The 20,492-nt window shown below is 40.4% G+C and overlaps 2 protein-coding genes and 1 long non-coding RNA gene across 5 annotated transcripts; all 3 read right to left on the reverse strand.

Annotated features, from left to right (window-relative positions):
- Positions 1 to 347: 347 nt before the first annotated feature.
- On the reverse strand, positions 348 to 1,791 carry LOC124290661. The gene is made up of 4 exons (XM_046727453.1): positions 1,755 to 1,791; positions 1,301 to 1,450; positions 825 to 872; positions 348 to 566 (listed from the first exon to the last, which is right to left on the reverse strand). Exons 1-4 carry the CDS (start codon positions 1,789 to 1,791, stop codon positions 367 to 369), a joined length of 435 nt encoding a protein of 144 aa, XP_046583409.1. The 3' UTR covers positions 348 to 366.
- Positions 1,792 to 20,287, reverse strand: LOC124290629. 3 transcript variants are annotated; one of them, XR_006901990.1, is made up of 5 exons: positions 20,277 to 20,287; positions 17,148 to 17,151; positions 3,309 to 3,344; positions 2,805 to 2,869; positions 2,032 to 2,191 (listed from the first exon to the last, which is right to left on the reverse strand). It is a non-coding gene; the product is annotated as an uncharacterized LOC124290629 (long non-coding RNA). The 3 variants fall into 3 exon arrangements; XR_006901991.1 differs by lacking the exon at positions 3,309 to 3,344; XR_006901989.1 differs by lacking the exons at positions 3,309 to 3,344; positions 17,148 to 17,151; positions 20,277 to 20,287 and adding an exon at positions 1,792 to 1,822 and having other exon boundaries at positions 2,095 to 2,191; positions 2,805 to 3,131.
- Positions 19,018 to 20,469, reverse strand: LOC124290610. The gene is made up of 4 exons (XM_046727379.1): positions 20,407 to 20,469; positions 20,100 to 20,213; positions 19,637 to 19,833; positions 19,018 to 19,466 (listed from the first exon to the last, which is right to left on the reverse strand). The coding sequence occupies exons 2-4, from the start codon at positions 20,172 to 20,174 to the stop codon at positions 19,034 to 19,036; spliced, it is 705 nt and encodes a 234-aa protein (XP_046583335.1). The 5' UTR covers positions 20,175 to 20,213; positions 20,407 to 20,469; the 3' UTR covers positions 19,018 to 19,033.
- Between the last annotated feature and the right edge of the window lie 23 nt (positions 20,470 to 20,492).

Raw genomic sequence — 20,492 nt, forward strand, 5'->3', positions numbered from 1 at the left:
TCCTTGACATTGCCTTCATGACAATAATGACATAAACTATTATTGTTATCATGTACATTTCTCTTTCTAAGATTTAAGCCATGAAATTTTGATAATGATATTTGTTATGTAACATATGTTTTATTTAGGATTACTCTTTCTTAGTGTATTAATAATATTTTCCTAAAGTTCTAGCCTGCAGTTAAGGTACATATTTTTCTGTAACAACAAATGATTTCATACAAATTATTAACAACCAATGGTACTTGATAATTTAACAGGACAACTCGAACAAGCTTGAACTACTCACATCCCCAACATATGACAATATGGATTAAGTTCACTTCATTGTAAGAATTTCTTAATAGCAAAGTATTGTATATACATTCAAGAGTCAAATGTGATGATCGGCGAGATGCACATGGGAGTTACATTCTGATCTGCCTGTTTTCTCATCAGCCGCAATTCATTGAGTATTTCTTTTTCAACTTGCAGGCGCTCTCTGTCGATCTGCAAGCGTTCCCGCATGATGGCCACCTTCTCCCTCTCAAGCTGCACCACTTCAGCTGCCTGGGCTGCACTATCTTCTAAAAAACAAACAACAATCATGTCATATCCACAATAAATTTCAACAATTTCAGATACAAACATTGTTTTGTTTTTCTTTTTGTATTTTTTACTATAAAGGAACTTACTTGCAATACTCATTGATTGCATTGTACCTTGTGTAAAGTTGAACTGGTATATCACATTGTTAACATATGAGACAATTTCATCTTTGAAAAAACTTATCATACAATCATTACGAAATATTACTCATTGACATTACAAAGGTTAATAATTACCATGTGTATGAACTTTTGTCTTTTGTTTCTTACTCCCAGGTCTTGAAACTACAAAGAAAATTCACAATATAATTGTTTCAAGGATATATTGCAGAATTTGAATGTAATAACATTAAATTGTTTTTTTGACTGCATCAAATTATAAATGCAGTACGTATACATAATTCTTCCATTACTATAAGAAAATAGTATTGAACTGGAACTTGGAAATCTGGAAGTTAAATCTTGGAATTTATTAAAATGTTAAGTATTTATAGACTGATAAACATTGTATTTGTCAAGAATGGACATATTTTCTATTTATTTTCATTGTAATATCACTGATCTCTCATTGAGTGACGTAGTAAGTGATATCACACTGAAAACACCAAATATCATCATATATTAGTCTGAGGTATATTGTCTAATTTTGCACACCAAATCTAAACGAGATAAATCTATAATTATCATGATTTGCTTTGATGTGATATTATTACCTATGACTGGTGACAATTGGAACGATGCTGGTGGATCATGCGGTGTTGGTGGTGCTGCTTGTCGAGGTAGAGTGCAGGACAGGAGGATAGGTGATGTCCGGGCAGAGTGGACATTCAAATTGTTGCTGCTAGTTGAAGTCGAGGGAACAGCTGCATCACACAACACACTACCCAATCCTGAGAAGGCTGGAAATTAATGTTTTATATGTCAGAATACCTTTGCAAGTATATTCTTTAACAAAATATATAAATTTATTTGGAATATTAAAAAAGTACACATGACACTTAGACAAAGAGGTAAGTTCCTGGTTTGCAAATATTTTAGGGGACAACTTATCATTATGCAATTTATGCTATAGGCCCCCCATACTGTCACTTATACAAAACATTAATTTCACACATTACTTGGTGATCACTTGTATATCATAAGTGTTTTATGATAACGGATGAATACCTGACAAGTCTTCACTATCCAACCCCTGTGCAACCATTGATTTGTACTGATGGAATGAGGGACACCACCTGTAAAAATTAAATGAACTTTTCAGTAATTAAACAAAAGCATAAATTTGATTATACATAGACACATTGTTACAGGTGTGACAATGCAAAATTTAACTTGAGACATGTGCAGGTATACAGTACAAAAAGTGACTGTACCATGATACTGAAAATATCATTGATTTATACATTCTCATATCAACAACATCCAGTAATAAACAAGTTTTAAATTCATAATTTTATAATTTCATTACTTAAGTTTCCTCATACAAATATAGATTTATGCAATATACCTTATACTCAAAGTCACTCAGTGGAGATGGTGATGGCCCTCCGCCTGTCTGGAATATAGCCTTCTTTAGGCTAGTGGCTTTCCTCCTTGAGTCACTCCTGTTACAGATTAAAGTACATTATATCAAATTATTTCCATCTTTAAGATCATTTAGATTCAAATAACACTGACCTTGATAAATTCATTTCTTTGAAGAAAATTATCAGCCTGAAACTGAATTATTGTAAAAGTAAATATGTACATTTTCAATTTTAGTAGATTTTAAGGTTCTCACAAAGATGTTATTTTAATAAATAAAATTATCCTTTTGGAAGTTAGTTCTTTGTTTCAGCTTGTTTGTCAAAGTTAAAGCCCCAGTATTGAAGGCATCCTTATAATATTGTCCATTGTATTATGTATTTTCGTTCAAAGAAATTGGAGATTAGCAACAGTATACATTTTCTTAAACCACTCACTACACTTGATGTAAAAAACAATGTTTCCAATTTTTCCCATCACCCCATTGGCGGCCATCTTGGATTTCAAAATGGCCGCCACATTCAATAATGTGCCACCCTTTTTTTTCACTTTTAAGTACAATTCTGGTTCTATTTTCAGTATATATTTGAAGCTTTTATGCTGTTAAGGATTACTTGTATGCACCCCAGTATCAAAGACACTGTTAATGTGTATACATGAAGGGGAAATGTGTTATTATATACAAAATCTTACTTTAGAGTGGTCCATTTTTTTTCACATCCTCTGATGAGCGGATAGAGGACCCGCAAGCACTGACTCTGAGAAAAAAATACAATAGGATTTCAACATTCAATGTGTACTTCACTGCAGACATTCTAATCTTTTCTTATCAGTTATGAAAACTTTAGTAGCATGTAATATACTGTTAAACAGTATAATTTATTATCAAAAGAATAGATTGAATAAAATCATATCAGTACTCAGAGCTCATGATAAAATATCTAATGTCTTTCTGAAATTCACTCATCAAAATATTGTGATCAATAACATTAGCCATTTCTGTGGGATTGCTAAAAATATAATCAGATAAAGTTATTTTGGATTATTTTTCGAGAGGAGAAATTGCAATATGTACATGCCTGTGAAAACAATAATTTTGACTAAAATGACCAACAGAGCCAATGAGTCCTACTTTGACATTGCATTGTTTACATTTACGAGCTGATCGCGATCAATAAATTGAATAATTAGATTCACCTGTTTGATATGTACTTCCAAATCTGTTGCTTCTTGCTGTTGGTCACAAGTGATGAAAATGAGCTAAATAAATTAGACTTATGGTTCTCCACCTCATCAACTAAACAATACATCTCGTTCCGAGTCCAGTTGACTTTTCTCGCTTTCTTTTCTGCGGTCGCCATCTCGCTTGAGCTTGACATTTTCACGTCTGCTCGGGGATTTCCCAAAAAGCTGTGACGTCATATGGGAAATCCCTTCGCTTTTCTATCTCACCGACTGAAGAGCTCGCTATCCAAGTTAGGACAGGGATAGGATCGTTTCGAGAATGGGTCTTATCTTAAAGTTAGGATGTCCTAACTTCTGTCCTAACTAGTTAGGATCTGTCTTAGCTGGGACACTTTCGAGAATAGGATACTATATCTCATAGCGTGTGTGACCGGGGCTATGTACTCAGACATTCCCTGATACTGTTTCGTTAAAAACCTCCTTTCAACCTCACCCATTAACCCTCCTTTCTCCCACCCTCCCCACTCACCGATGTAGCGTCCCCTGGCTTCGTCCCCGAGCCCCTCTCCCGACCCCCTGAGTGTTTTCACCCCGTTCTGGGCTTCTTTTGTCCTTGTCGAAGTCGTCTCATGCATACCCGCGACGTGATATGTTACTTACTCTGTTATGGTGTGCTGAAAGTCTGTCCCCGGGTACCCTCTCCCATTTACACATTAACATTTCTTTCTAACAATCTATCAGCATGCTTGTCGTTGGATAGTATATCTCACAGCGTGTGTGACCAGGGGCTATGCACTCAGACATTCTCTAACACTGTTTCGTTAAAAACCTCCTATCAACCTCACCCATTAACCCTCCTTTCTCCCACCCTCCCCACTCACCGATGTAGCGTCCCCTGGCTTCGTCCCCGAGCCCCTCTTCCGAGCCCCTGAGTGTTTTCACCCCGTTCTGGGCCCGCCCTGACCACGGCGAGACGCTCCCTGCCCCAGTCACCATCACCTATGTCGACTATTACCCTGTCCCAAGTGACGACGACAGTGACTACTGGGTCTATGAGGATGAGGACGACGACAGCTGGAGAGTGGCTGCCTTCTTTAGGAGAGTATTCTCGTAGATTCCTCATCCAGAGTGTGCATGTGTGCGCGCGCGCGCGCGTGTGTGCATAGGTGTAAACGTGTATGTGTGATTCGATGTATTTGTGCAAGAGTGCATGTTGTGTGATTGGGTGTGCATGTGAGTGTATGCGATTTGCATGTGCATTTGAATGCAGATGAGAGAGATAGTGTTTTTCATGTGACAGAGCGTGTTATAGATGTGTGATTGGGTGTATGTGTGAGAGGATGTGTGTGAGAGAGAGAGAGAGGGGGGTTAGAGAGAATATGTTTTCATGGGCCATTTAGTGTGATTGTGAATGCGTGATGATGAGTTTTGCATGTATGTTCGTGTGTAAGTGTTTTGTGTGAGATGATGTGTTTTGGTGCTCGTCTGGTATACCATTTCCCATTTTTGGTCTCTTTTGGCTACACCCTTTTGGCTTATTTCAGGACACACCCTTTCGATCAAGTATATTTTGGCTTACCTTTTGACTGACATTTCTAAGTTTATTTCTCTTCTAATAAGAGAATTGATCTTCCCTCAGCACTTGCCATTCTATTTCTTGATTATATGTAAATAAATATTAATGAATGGTATACACATGAGTCTGTTTTCCTTCCTTGATTGGATCAATTCCAATTCTTAGCTAGGTGACAGCAACACAGCAGGAGAGGCAGCCGAAGCAAGCCTATTTTTGAAATATCTTGGAGTTGCTATAAGAGTAAACTAATTACAAATGAAGATAATGAAGGGTCATTTGCTCTATCCCGCTGTGTTGCTGTCACCCAGATGAGTGTATTACACGTTTTTTGTGATGGAAATCACGAAGTCTGTACTCGTGTGTAGCCATGGCTACAAACCTGATGTCGGATGACTGGATATTTTACGATGGCTTCACTTGCTATACGTTACATGCACACGGGAATAATCGAGAGTAGTCTCCCCATTGCTCAGTGTAGCTGTTTAACCGCCCCTTGTTCTGTGGATGTTTATACACGTTCTGAGACTGGCAGAGGGGATTTCCTCCTCGCCTAATGCTCATTTTCAATCCAGGTAATAGACATAATAATAAGTGCCTTGTATGATACTTGGACAGGATTGGTGCCCTTTACTTCGAGGTCAAATATGGGCTACAATACACAATATCAGCGATGTGAGTGAGTGAGGTAGATCAGGTTCACTGACCAACTCCATGCACGGACAACCCGTGCTGACTGTCACAACAGGTCGATCATTACGAGCAATGCAGGTTACACTATGTCTTATAACTAGACGCACCGCTATCTAATCGCGCGAGCAGGTTAATTAGCTTTAATTTACTGTGTATTTGGAGGGAACGGATGGACCAGTCTCTTGTCCAGCTTGCTCGCGGCCCTATGCACAAGGGAGACTACCCTTGTCAGCTTATTAGCGCGCGTTTATCAGCCAGGCAGGCCTCAGACCACAATTATTTTCCTTCTTTGCTATCTACAGTGACATGCCAGTGCACCATAATTAATATCGGTCGTAGGCTGTTCTCCTGTTGCATGCTGACCAACCTTCCACTTGTCATTTAACCGGCAAAATATGGGCCTGGATCGACCATGTCAATTTTGCTGTATCCACTGTAAACAATGGTCACGGGAAGTTACGAGCCGAAACACACTAGACAGCCTTGAACTTGGGGTCAAATCAAGGAAGGCTGGTGTCAATACCATGTGTAGATTGTGGACCCAAAAAATTTTGCAATAAAGTACAATGTCTTACCTTTCATTTAAGCTATCACAAGTCACCCTGAAAAAATTAGCACAAACAGAACAGCCCATTTAAACAAGGCACTATATTCTCATATTTTCCTTCCGGGTCATGGTAAAACTTAAGGGGGGTAACTGTGGTCTGAGGCCTGTGTCCGAGGCGAAGTGCGCCGCTTGTCTTTCCGCAGCAATTAGTGCCGCTACCGGCATCCTTAAACGTACACCACGCCCTACACACCACCAGACAGTCCCCACGTCAGATGAATGGACATTGTCAGCAACTACCTACATTCACCAGTTTGCCAGTTAATACTCGTTGTTCAAACAAACACAACATGCACTTCTTTTTATCACCGACGGGAACCATGACAACGGCCTTCAAAGCAGGATCTGCTTCCTTTTGTTCTGGCGTTTGATTTCAGCCGTCAGTAAGTCCAGTGTCCATGACAAGAAATGGTCCCCGTCAAGAAATTATGTCCTCTGTATTTCAGCTTCACGCAGATGTCTTTAATCCCGAAGTACATCTATCCATTATTGCTGGCACAACAAGCATATAGACTACAACTTCTCTGTCGGAGATAAACATAAGTGAATTAGCGAAAAGGGAATCGGAAGACTTGCACTTTTCTGACTGAAAACGAATCCTTAACCTTCTCCTTATTAGCACTAATCTTTACACGGTTTCAGAGAGTTAATAGTGTGTTTTCAACATCTAACAGGTACGGCGTTTTCGTGAACTACGGTATGTCCGGTGTTTGAACATATAGGCATTGATTTAAAACCTTAAAGTCGCCAGTGGTATTTGGCCCCATGACATGCAGCCATGGCCGGCTGTTTGACGTTGCCGAAAACATTCGATGACGCCTCGTTCTGACTTCGTCTCTATGTAGTTACCGTTGTCGTTGCCAACGGTCCCTCTGTTTTTTAACAGAATCGCCATTGCTCTTACTACCTATCGCTCTGCATTTCGTTGACTACAGCATCGTTCCGAGTTCTGCTACTGACAAGATGTTTACAAGGCTGCATATTCAAGGTATTTAAGCAGACATTCATTGTATTTTAAAGTGTTAAGAGCGTACATTAGTACTGAAATCGGCCATAGTTTGACAGTAACGGTGTGGATGCTACTGGCCGCCATTTGCAATTTTGGGGAAATTTAGAAATGTTGATCTTTCTAATGTCTTTCTACAAGTAAATTGAGAGCTGTCGGTATTTATGTACTATGGCGGATGTTGTTACATGACAATAGATGTTTTTAGTATATTTAAGACGTGGATTTGGTATATTGTTTCTTTAAACATTTCTTTTCAACTATGCGGAGTATAGTAGCATTACTAATAGATGGATTGTATATCAAAACAATGATTAAATGCCCAGATGAATTCCTCTAACGCATTTTCGAGGCCTATGCTTGTCCCCAAAGACTCTCTATTTTCTTGCTATCGTTTCAACGGCCTCAAAAACATTTTGGTTCCACTGTACATGTATTTGGTGTGTCTATAAATGGGTTGTTTGTGTTATTTTCAGCACGGGAAGACATGATACGGTATCACGTCACTCCTGCTGCTAGTCTATGGCCGTCGCTGGATGAGGAATCCGACTGTGTATGTATTTTCTCGACATGACCTTCAGACTGGTCCGAAAGCTTGCTTCTTTTCTCCTTGTCGAAGTCGTCTCATGCATACCCGCGACGTGATATGTTACTTACTCTGTTATGGTGTGCTGAAAGTCTGTCCCCGGGTACCCTCTCCCATTTACACATTAACATTTCTTTCTAACAATCTATCAGCATGCTTGTCGTTGGATAGTATATCTCACAGCGTGTGTGACCAGGGGCTATGCACTCAGACATTCTCTAACACTGTTTCGTTAAAAAACCTCCTATCAACCTCACCCATTAACCCTCCTTTCTCCCACCCTCCCCACTCACCGATGTAGCGTCCCCTGGCTTCGTCCCCGAGCCCCTCTTCCGACCCCCTGAGTGTTTTCACCCCGTTCTGGGCCCGCCCTGACCACGGCGAGACGCTCCCTGCCCCAGTCACCATCACCTATGTCGACTATTACCCTGTCCCAAGTGACGACGACAGTGACTACTGGGTCTATGAGGATGAGGACGACGACAGCTTCGTGGAGGATATTCACCCCGTTAGGAAGGCGCTGAGGAGAGTGGCTGCCTTCTTTAGGAGAGTATTCTCGTAGATTCCTCATCCAGTGTGCGTGTGTGTATGTGTATGTGTGTAAGTGTGTGTGCGCGCGTGTATGTGTGCATAAGGGTAGACGTGTATGTGTGATTCGATGTATCTGTGTATGTGTGCAAGAGTGCATGTTGTGTGATTGAGTGTGCATGTGAGAGTATGCGATTTGCATGTGCATTTGAATGCAGATAAGAGAGATAGTGTTTTTCATGTGACAGGGCGTGTTACTGATGTGTGATTGGGTGTATGTGTGAGTGTGTGAGAGACGATGTGTGTGAGAGAGAGAGAGAGAGAGAGAGAGGGGTGGGCGGGTGGGAAGGGAGTGTGTTTTCATGGGCTATTTAGTGTGAGGGCGAATGCGTGATGATGAGTTTTGCATGTATGTTCGTGTGTAAGTGGTTTTTGTGAGATTATGTGTTTTGGTGCTCGTCTGGTATACCATTTCCCATTTTGGGTCTCTTTGGCTACACCCTTTTGGCTTATTTCAGGACACACCCTTCGATCAAGTATATTTTGGCTTACCTTTTGACTGACATTTCTAAGTTTATTTCTCTTACTAATAAGAGAATTGATCTTCTTTGGCCCCGATTTGGATACTTTCTTTCAGCACTTGCCATTCTATTTCTTGATTATATGTAAATAAATATTAATGAATGGTATACACATGAGTCTGTTTTCCTTCCTTCATTGGATCAATTCCAATTCTTAGCTAGGTGACAGCAACACAGCAGGAGAGGCAGCCGAAGCAAGCCTATTTTTGAAATATCTGGAGTTGCTATAAGAGTAAACTAATTACAAATGAAGATAATGAAGGGTCATTTGCTCTATCCCGCTGTGTTGCTGTCACCCAGATGAGTGTATTACACGTTTTTTGTGATGGAAATCACGAAGTCTGTACTCGTGTGTAGCCATGGCTACAAACCTGATGTCGGATGACTGGATATTTTACGATGGCTTCACTTGCTATACGTTACATGCACACGGGAATAATCGAGAGTAGTCTCCCATTGCTCAGTGTAGCTGTTTAACCGCTCCCTTGTTCTGTGGATGTTTATACACGTTCTGAGACTGGCAGAGGGGATTTCCTCCTCGCCTAATGCTCATTTTCAATCCAGGTAATAGACATAATAATAAGTGCCTTGTATGATACTTGGACAGGATTGGTGCCCTTTACTTCGAGGTCAAATATGGGCTACAATACACAATATCAGCGTGTGAGTGAGTGAGGTAGATCAGGTTCACTGACCAACTCCATGCACGGACAACCCGTGCTGACTGTCACAACAGGTCGATCATTACGAGCAATGCAGGTTACACTATGTCTTATAACTAGACGCACCGCTATCTAATCGCGCGAGCAGGTTAATTAGCTTTAATTTACTGTGTATTTGGGAACGGATGGACCAGTCTCTTGTCCAGCTTGCTCGCGGCCTATGCACAAGGGGAGACTACCCTTGTCAGCTTATTAGCGCGTTTATCAGCCAGGCAGGCCTCAGACCACAATTATTTTCCTTCTTTGCTATCTACAGTGACATGCCAGTGCACCATAATTAATATCGGTCGTAGGCTGTTCTCCTGTTGCATGCTGACCAACCTTCCACTTGTCACTTAACCGGCAAAATATGGGCCTGGATCGACCATGTCAATTTTGCTGTATCCACTGTAAACAATGGTCACGGGAAGTTACGAGCCGAAACACACTAGACAGCCTTGAACTTGGGGTCAAATCAAGGAAGGCTGGTGTCAATATCATGTGTAGATTGGGGACCCAAAAACATTGCAATAAAGTACAATGTCTTACCTTTCATTTAAGCTATCACAAGTCACCCTGAAAAAATTAGCACAAACAGAACAGCCCATTTAAACAAGGCACTATATTCTCATATTTTCCTTCCGGGTCATGGTAAAACTTAAGGGGGGTAACTGTGCTCTGAGGCCTGTGTCCGAGGCGAAGTGCGCCGCTTGTCTTTCCGCAGCAATTAGTGCCGCTACCGGCATCCTTAAACGTACACCACGCCCTACACACCACCAGACAGTCCCCACGTCAGATGAATGGACATTGTCAGCAACTACCTACATTCACCAGTTTGCCAGTTAATACTCGTTGTTCAAACAAACACAACATGCACTTCTTTTTATCACCGACGGGAACCATGACAACGGCCTTCAAAGCAGGATCTGCTTCCTTTTGTTCTGGCGTTTGATTTCAGCCGTCAGTAAGTCCAGTGTCCATGACAAGAAATGGTCCCCGTCAAGAAATTATGTCCTCTGTATTTCAGCTTCACGCAGATGTCTTTAATCCCGAAGTACATCTATCCATTATTGCTGGCACAACAAGCATATAGACTACAACTTCTCTGTCGGAGATAAACATATGTGAATTAGCGAAAAGGGAATCGGAAGACTTGCACTTTTCTGACTGAAAACGAATCCTTAACCTTCTCCTTATTAGCACTAATCTTTACACGGTTTCAGAGAGTTAATAGTGTGTTTTCAACATCTAACAGGTACGGCGTTTTCGTGAACTACGGTATGTCCGGTGTTTGAACATATAGGCATTGATTTAAAACCTTAAAGTCGCCAGGTATTTGGCCCCATGACATGCAGCCATGGCCGGCTGTTTGACGTTGCCGAAAACATTCGATGACGCCTCGTTCTGACTTCGTCTCTATGTAGTTACCGTTGTCGTTGCCAACGGTCCCCTCTGTTTTTAACAGAATCGCCATTGCTCTTACTACCTATCGCTCTGCATTTCGTTGACTACAGCATCGTTCCGAGTTCTGCTACTGACAAGATGTTTACAAGGCTGCATATTCAAGGTATTTAAGCAGACATTCATTGTATTTTAAAGTGTTAAGAGCGTACATTAGTACTGAAATCGGCCATAGTTTGACAGTAACGGTGTGGATGCTACTGGCCGCCATTTGCAATTTTGGGGAAATTTAGAAATGTTGATCTTTCTAATGTCTTTCTACAAGTAAATTGAGAGCTGTCGGTATTTATGTACTATGGCGGATGTTGTTACATGACAATAGATGTTTTTAGTATATTTAAGACGTGGATTTGGTATATTGTTTCTTTAAACATTTCTTTTCAACTATGCGGAGTATAGTAGCATTACTAATAGATGGATTGTATATCAAAACAATGATTAAATGCCCAGATGAATTCCTCTAACGCATTTTCGAGGCCTATACTTGTCCCAAAAGACTCTCTATTTTCTTGCTATCGTTTCATCGGCCTCAAAAACATTTTGGTTCCACTGTACATGTATTTGGTGTGTCTATAAATGGGTTGTTTGTGTTATTTTCAGCACGGGAAGACATGATACGGTATCACGTCACTCCTGCTGCTAGTCTATGGCCGTCGCTGGATGAGGAATCCGACTGTGTATGTATTTTCTCGACATGACCTTCAGACTGGTCCGAAAAGCTTGCTTCTTTTTGTCCTTGTCGAAGTCGTCTCATGCATACCCGTGACGTGATATGTTACTTACTCTGTTATGGTGTGCTGAAAGTCTGTCCCCGGGTACCCTCTCCCATTTACACATTAACATTTCTTTCTAACAATCTATCAGCATGCTTGTCGTTGGATAGTATATCTCACAGCGTGTGTGACCAGGGGCTATGCACTCAGACATTCTCTAACACTGTTTCGTTAAAAACCTCCTATCAACCTCACCCATTAACCCTCCTTTCTCCCACCCTCCCCACTCACCGATGTAGCGTCCCCTGGCTTCGTCCCCGAGCCCCTCTCCCGACCCCCCTGAGTGTTTTCACCCCGTTCTGGGCCCGCCCTGACCACGGCGAGACGCTCCCTGCCCCAGTCACCATCACCTATGTCGACTATTACCCTGTCCCAAGTGACGACGACAGTGACTACTGGGTCTATGAGGATGAGGACGACGACAGCTTCGTGGAGGATATTCACCCCGTTAGGAAGGCGCTGAGGAGAGTGGCTGCCTTCTTTAGGAGAGTATTCTCGTAGATTCCTCATCCAGTGTGCGTGTGTGTGTATGTATGTGTGTAAGTGTGTGTGCGCGTGTATGTGTGCATAAGGGTAGACGTGTATGTGTGATTCGATGTATCTGTGTATGTGTGCAAGAGTGCATGTTGTGTGATTGAGTGTGCATGTGAGAGTATGCGATTTGCATGTGCATTTGAATGCAGATGAGAGAGATAGTGTTTTTCATGTGACAGGGCGTGTTACTGATGTGTGATTGGGTGTATGTGTGAGAGTGTGAGAGACGATGTGTGTGAGAGAGAGAGAAAGAGAGAGAGAGAGAGAGGGGTGGGCGGGTGGGAAGGAGTGTGTTTTCATGGGCTATTTAGTGTGAGGGCGAATGCGTGATGATGAGTTTTGCATGTATGTTCGTGTGTAAGTGGGTTTTTGTGAGATTATGTGTTTTGGTGCTCGTCTGGTATACCATTTCCCATTTTGGGTCTCTTTTGGCTACACCCTTTGGCTTATTTCAGGACACACCCTTTCGATCAAGTATATTTTGGCTTACCTTTGACTGACATTTCTAAGTTTATTTCTCTTACTAATAAGAGAATTGATCTTCTCTTTTGGCCCCGATTTGGATACTTTCTTTCAGCACTTGCCATTCTATTTCTTGATTATATGTAAATAAATATTAATGAATGGTATACACATGAGTCTGTTTTCCTTCCTTCATTGGATCAATTCCAATTCTTAGCTAGGTGACAGCAACACAGCAGGAGAGGCAGCCGAAGCAAGCCTATTTTTGAAATATCTTGGAGTTGCTATAAGAGTAAACTAATTACAAATGAAGATTAAAGTTGCAGGCAACATTGACGGCTCCTTGGCTTGGATCATTTCTAAACATTTGGTACCTGATGTCGAAAGCAGTAAAGGTTATAGCTGATATGGATCGTATCATTGTCAGTAATGAGAAATACTTCAGGAGCCGATTTTACTAGCGCTTACTTCAGCTAGACCAGAGTTACCCCCCTTAGACCACAGCTAGAACTTTTACCCTGACCCGGAACGTTCAATCACTGACAATCTTTAAAAACTGCCTAAAGACCTCCACTGCAGTGTAGTTTAATTTTGTGCAGCGCTAGCTCTCGTCATTGTCAACTGAAATCGACATCATCTCCCCATATCTGCACGTGGACCACGCTTTGCAGTGGTAGTCTCTTTATAGCAGATATCGTCCCTGCACTTTCCTTCAGACTGTCGCATGTTTTGCACGGGTAATCTGCCGTGCTCGTGCTGTAAATGTCGATGAAACTTATGATACATTCGGCAATGTATCCCTGGGCCGTCGGTGATATAAAGAAGTCCCTATTTCGTTAAATCTGCCCAAACTTTGGGTTTTTGAATGTAAGTATTATTTATGATGACTGGTACGTTGTTGAAAGTCTGTTTGCGTCATATTTAGCGTGTTCAGCCTGGAGTTGTGGGTGAGTTTGTTTGGTAATTTTTCTTTCATTTGGGGCACGTCTCAAACAGTTTTTTCCCTTTTCCCCTGCATTTGTGCAATTTTCAATGCCATATGGCCGACAAACGATCAAACTTTTGATATGCATGTAAGAACACGAAATGTTAAGCATCTTCTGTTGATGCATACCTGCCAAGTTTTACTGCCTTCTGTGCAGAACTTGAGCAGCTATGCTGTTTAGAATGTAGTATCATCAGAATCTGACGAAATCCAATATGGCCGCCAAGCAATACACATTTTGACATGCACCCAAGAACAAAAATGTTCAACACACTTAGTTACTACGCACTGCCAGATTCTAGCTGCATAGTTGCGAAAGTAATGATGCTGCGATTTTTGAAAATACATTTTAGTACAAAATAAACAACAGAAGCAAACATCTAGATATCCGTAGCTAATCAAGATATCGCAACATAGCTTATGGGCATTAATATTTGAGGTATATGTTGTACATCTGCACATTTACAGCGTTCTGCAGTTCATACATTCAGAGTTATGGCTTGCGAAAAATGCCTACCCTACAAAATCTGCACATTTCCGATAAACATCTTCAATCCAATATGGCCGCCGCATCACGTGACTTTTGACATAGGACCAAGAACAGAAAATGTTCAACAACCAAAGGCCACTTCAGAACAAGCGTTTAAAGTGTTGTATGTGCTAAGTTTGGTTTGGCACAAAATGGCAAAGAAGCCCGTGAAAGTTTTTGAAGACAACTTTTTGCCGAAAAGTAGCGTCCAATATGGCGGCCATCATATAAACATAGGCACATTTGACGATGCTACTGTGTAGAAACATGCATAGACACAAAGTATGCAACGTTTGAAAGCCGTAGCCCTTGTAGTTTTAGTGCAGCACATTTTGGGAGGTATGCAGTCAGGATTTTGCTGAAAAACATCACCAAAAACTTCAATCCCAAATAGCGTCCAAACGGTGCATTTTAGCGACTTGAGCCGTCCAGGCGAAATTGTAGGCATTTTGATTGCGCATCTGCTCCAGAACTTTGGCAAACATTGGAGCATTAGTTTTGGAGATATTTGCATTTGCGTTTGAAATTTTTGAATTAATTTTGAATTATCTGCCCTTTGCTATTGGGCCTACAGCCTACAGATTTTAAAGCGCGATATGTACACCTCGGTGGGCATCTGGGTGATTTTTTTCAAGGCATTCTGTCCAGCGGTGCTCTCTGTAGCTCTGGTACAAAATACGGCGGAAGAATAAATAATAATAATAATAAAAACATTAACGATTACAATAGGTCTCCTGCCTAAAGGCAAAGGAGCCCTAATAATGAAGGGTCATTTGCTCTATCCCGATGTGTTGCTGTCACCCAGATGAGTGTATTACACTTTTTTTGTGATGGAAATCACGAAGTCTGTACTCGTGTGTAGCCATGGCTACAAACCTGATGTCGGATGACTGGCTATTTTACGATGGCTTCACTTGCTATACGTTACATGCACACGGGAATAATCGAGAGTAGTCTCCCATTGCTCAGTGTAGCTGTTTAACCGCCCCCTTGTTCTGTGGATGTTTATACACGTTCTGAGACTGGCAGAGGGGATTTCCTCCTCGCCTAATGCTCATTTTCAATCCAGGTAATAGACATTATAATAAGTGCCTTGTATGATACTTGGACAGGATTGGTGCCCTTTACTTCGAGGTTAGGTATGGGCTACAATATCTGATCAAGAAAACCAAATGGCGTTTAGATAAGAACATAGATCAGACCTACAAGTACTGCCAGTTTGACCTGGTCTGGTCTACGCTTTAAATTTAGACAGGGAAATCGCAATGCTCTATGCACATACGTGCGTAAATGTCCAAAATCAGTGAGTGAGTGAGTGAATGAGTATAGTAAACCCTTAGCGATAAGTTCACCATGTCACCTCGTTGAACAGAAAGAAGTCCCATAGACTTCTATAGTAGCGTTATAATTTATTATTTTTAAATCCTCCAGGCTGTCAACAACCATTCCACGTAGTAGGCATGTACACATGGGTACAGTCTCGCCTTTAAACTACAATAAAAACACAAATTCCCGCTAACTTAGCCTGCCATTTTTCCGAGCACAGTATGCTGAAAGCATTAGGCATAAGCATCTTACACTATTTCATCCAGTCACACTGGTCACGTGACTCTATCTCTTCAGATGATTACATACGCAACTCGCTCATGGAGCACGTGATGCTGATTTAGCGTAGTGGAAACCCGAGGCGAAGTGCGCAGCTTGTTTTTCCGCAGCAATTAAACGTACACCACGACCTACACACCACCAGACGGTCCCCACGTCAGATGAATGGACATTGCCAGCAACTACCTACATTCACCAGTTTTCCAGTTAATACTCGGGGTCCAAACAAACACAACATAATAATAGTAATAATAATAGTCCACTTGTAAGGCGCTAAATCCATGCACAATACATACTGACGGCGCACATGTTTGTGAGGAGGTGACAGTAGTTACACAGAGAAGGCAAGTATGTACAGGAAGGTTTTGAGTTTTGTCTTCAACGATGACAATGATTCACAGTCTTTCAGGTACTTGGGCAGAGAGTTCCAAGCTTTTGTGGCTGAATATGCAAATGTTTTCTCCCCATAGCGGGATGTTTTTACCATGGGAACTTGGAGCAGGGCTTTTGTTCGGGAACGTCGAGTTCTTGCCAGTGTGTAGGCTTTAATCAGATCAGATATCGAGGGAGGAGCCTGACCGGACAGAGACTGGAAGACAACACAAAGAAGTTTGTAGGTAATACGCTGTTCCACGAGGAGCCAGTAAACATGCACTTCTTTTTATCACCGACGGGAACCATGACAACGGCCTTCAAAGCAGGATCTGCTTCCGTTTGTTTTGTCGTTTGTTTTTAGCCGCCAGTAAGTCCAGTGTCCATGACAAGAAATGGTCCCCGTCAAGAAATTATGTCCTCTGTATTTCAGCTTCACGCAGATGTCTTTAATCCCGAAGTACATCTCTCCATTATTGCTGGCACAACAAGCATATAGACTACAACTTCTCTGTCGGAGATAAACATATGTGAATTAGCGAAAAGGGAATCGGAAGACTTGCATTTTCTGACGAACCCTTAACCTTCCTTATTGGTACTAATCTTTACACGGTTTCAATATCTTGGCGGGCCCCGCCTAGAACCGCCACGCTCATGACAATTTGTATTTCTGTTGTACATTGCGCGACCAACCACCCGACCAACGGAGTATATGTTTTGATAATACGTAATGAATACAAAAGGAATATAAAATATGTACAGAGTGAAAAATTCACGTCGTTTCATTTACAAATATAGATGTTGACTTTGTCATTGAAGTTTAAACACAATTAATATAATTACTGTTTTTGTAACAGTGCTCACAACATTTCAATAATATAATCAAGTTTGTTAATACGAAAATAATTATTGTATGTAGTTAATTATGGTAAAACGGATCACTGAGTCAAAATTCACTTTGACAAAATATATTTAGATGCAATTTTGCGAAAAATACGATTTTATTAGCCCTTCATTCAATTTCTCTGAGATTTCTAGAATCAGGGGAGGTTACTCTAAGTTCTTTTCAGTTTGCCGTGTTTCATCATTGAAGACATGTTTGTTTTGGTGAGATTTGAAAGTTGGGAATATGGGCCTAACAAAATGGTATGTGTATATTTCCATTGTTAATATATAAGTGACCTCTGTGTTTGAGTAATGTTAAAGGTTAAAATATTTCTATTATGTAAATTATTTAAGTTTTATTGTAATGTTTTGGTTAAATGTATTCAGTTTTCGCGCACTTCGTGCATTTTCATCGAGTAAATTTGTGTATATTTTTATGAGGCTACGTGTAGATTAATGTAAAGTTTCTTTCTAAGATTTGAGGTAAATTTCTGATAGTATTTTAGCTGTTAAAGTAAAAATATTTTATTTATTTTCCTTTGTTTAATATTTTATTGGCTGTAATTCTCAGATTCTGAGATATGTAAAAAGTACCTATTATTGTTTTTTTAAATGTTTTTACAGTCAATCGTTTCATTCGTCGGTCAAGAATATTTTGAGAAGTGTATCCATGAATATGAACTATGACAAATGAGAACATGAACATGAGAACAGGAATAAAAGACACTGACGATGAGATTAATTTTCATTTTGTTTATTACAGAAATTAATAAATTAATGACTTTAAAATCACAATCATCAATTCATTTAATACTTTAAGATAAATACAATCACTGTTTTATGAAACTACCAACCTGTGTGGTATAAATAAACATTTCAATCTGATCAAACAATGAAAACTGTTTTACCTGTACACCGTGACCATATGCGCCCGACTCTAATATATTAATAAGCATAACCTATATATATATAAGATATGAGAAAGGTGTGTCAGTAAATCGAAACAAAATGGCGGTTCGGCTCGGCTCGGTTTTGTTCTGACAAACGCTTCCATCGCTTTGACCGTTTAATAAACTGCACAATTTATACTCAGTTGACCTCTGTAAAGCGGTGATTTTGAAACCTATAAAAATCAGTAGGACAAATGTCCTGAGTGGGTGTCTGGCTATAGGCCATTGACCTAAAGCTCTTTTGACATTTTTTTAACCCCAATGCCATCATATGACTAAATTGTTAATGACATTTAATGTTGCAACTTGGATTCTAGATATACAGCAAACTTTAAGCTTTTTTCAAAGATTTATGACTTATAAACAGATAAATGAACATCAATCACTCCTCTGTGAATAAACACTGAACAAAACAGAAGTGTTGTTATTTTTTAATATTCAGTTGTTTCAAACAGACCCTTAAAAGTGAACATGTCATAGCTTGCTTCTTTTCATCCAACTATGAAAGTACAATAATTAACACTCAATCAAACTCAGACTTGCAAACTTTAAACTTTAAACAGTCAAAACTTCCTGGTTTCAGAAGAAAAATTGGTATGGAGTCATTTCTGCATAGTGAAGAGCAGTCTGCTCCTTTTCCTCCAACACGTCAGTGCACCTGAAAAGTCAAATTTGCACAAATCAGCCCCTTCAATCTTTACTCGCAAGAGCTTGTCCTGTGTCTCACAGGTTAGACGATTTTGAGTGGTGTCGGGGCGGTGGGGTAGCCTAGTGGTTAAAGCGGTGGCTCGTCACGCCGAAAATCCGGGTTCGAATCCCCACATGGGTACAATGTGTGAAGCCCATTTCTGGTGTCCCCCGCCGTGATGTTGCTGGAATATTGCTAAAAGCGACGTAAATCCAAACTCAGTCAGTCAGTCTGAGTGGTGTCAGCACACTGTTCTGTGCGCTGAAACCCTGCTCACATCCAGCAGTGTGTACTGGGCACACTAGGGACAGCTGGGCCAACTTGAGGATGTTGGGGAACTCCTCCTTGTTGAACTCATTCACAAGTGACAACAGATTAACTGTGTTATCCCATGGATACATCTGAGCTAGGACCCTAGGTTTCAGCTGCTTCCACTCAATCCTGGTGGCTTCTGGCTCTATCACAGGCTGGCTTGTGGTCTCTTCCTCATTGCCTTGGTCAGTCCACTTGTGAGTCTGAGGATATCCAAAGTGACCAATGAGACACTCCAGTTGCTCACACCCCCATTTCTCCAGCTCAGTCTCAGACAGGAAACTGATTGGTCTCATACCCAATATTCCAAATGCTGTCAAGATGTCAGTATCTGGAAACCTAGAAATCAGAGTATGAAATTCAAACTACAGGTAATACTATATGAAGGAATGATCAACATATTCAAATGGTATAAATAATTATATCACACTCAGTTAATAAATTTCATGTTTAAGTTTCATCAAAAATCTAAACTTATCCAATTTCAAGGCCTTGAGTAACATACAAACCTTTGAGAAATGTTGGCAATCAAGTTGTCCAGGAACTTTTCCTTTGCTGACTGAACATCTCTCTTTGGACAACAAGCAACAGTGTTCTCCTTGTACTTCTTCTGGTCCATGTCCAGATGGTCATCCAGCAGGAGCTCGTGCACGCCTGGTTCCGTCTTCAGGGACTCCAGGGTCCTCAGACACTCATCAAGGTTCACCTTAAACAGTTTGGTGATCATTATCATTGATTACAATGTTCAAATCATCTTTAAAAGTTCAAAAAGTTAACGAAATGATGTTACAATGTCAATTTCCATGAAAACAAGAATTGCATTAGAATGAGCTTTAATCTAAAATTCATTCACTCTTAAATTGTGTATGATGCCATGGTAATTTCAGGTGATATTGATAGCTTTACGAGCTCAGGATAGTATAGCTTTTGAAGTTGGTGTAAAGTATAAGATTATCTATAATATTTATTTACCTTTACAAGAGCCACATCAACATTTTCTTTTTGGAAGAACAGGTTCAGTTTTCCAACAACTGGAATAATGTCCATGAGGCAGTAAGTCAAACTGATGAACTTTGCAGATGCAATCTGAAACAAAAATAAAACATTTAAATAAAAAATTACTAAAAACATTTTTGGTCAAAATTTAACTTAAATGAAACATAATACATAATTACGTACCTGAAAATGATTCCAATGCAAAGTGCACTGTATGTTTAACCACTTGTAGAGAATCTTTGAATATTTTAAGAAAATAAGCTTGATTTAATTTGTCACTTACTTAGTGTTATTGAGAACTCAATTGAATATTCAATACAAGTCCTTTGTCTCTCGAATGGTTTATGGGGCGGTGGGGTAGCCTAATGG

Source organism: Haliotis rubra, unplaced genomic scaffold, assembly GCF_003918875.1.
Source record: "Haliotis rubra isolate DU_JTF1 unplaced genomic scaffold, ASM391887v1 Scf1126, whole genome shotgun sequence".
Taxonomy (NCBI): domain Eukaryota; kingdom Metazoa; phylum Mollusca; class Gastropoda; order Lepetellida; family Haliotidae; genus Haliotis; species Haliotis rubra.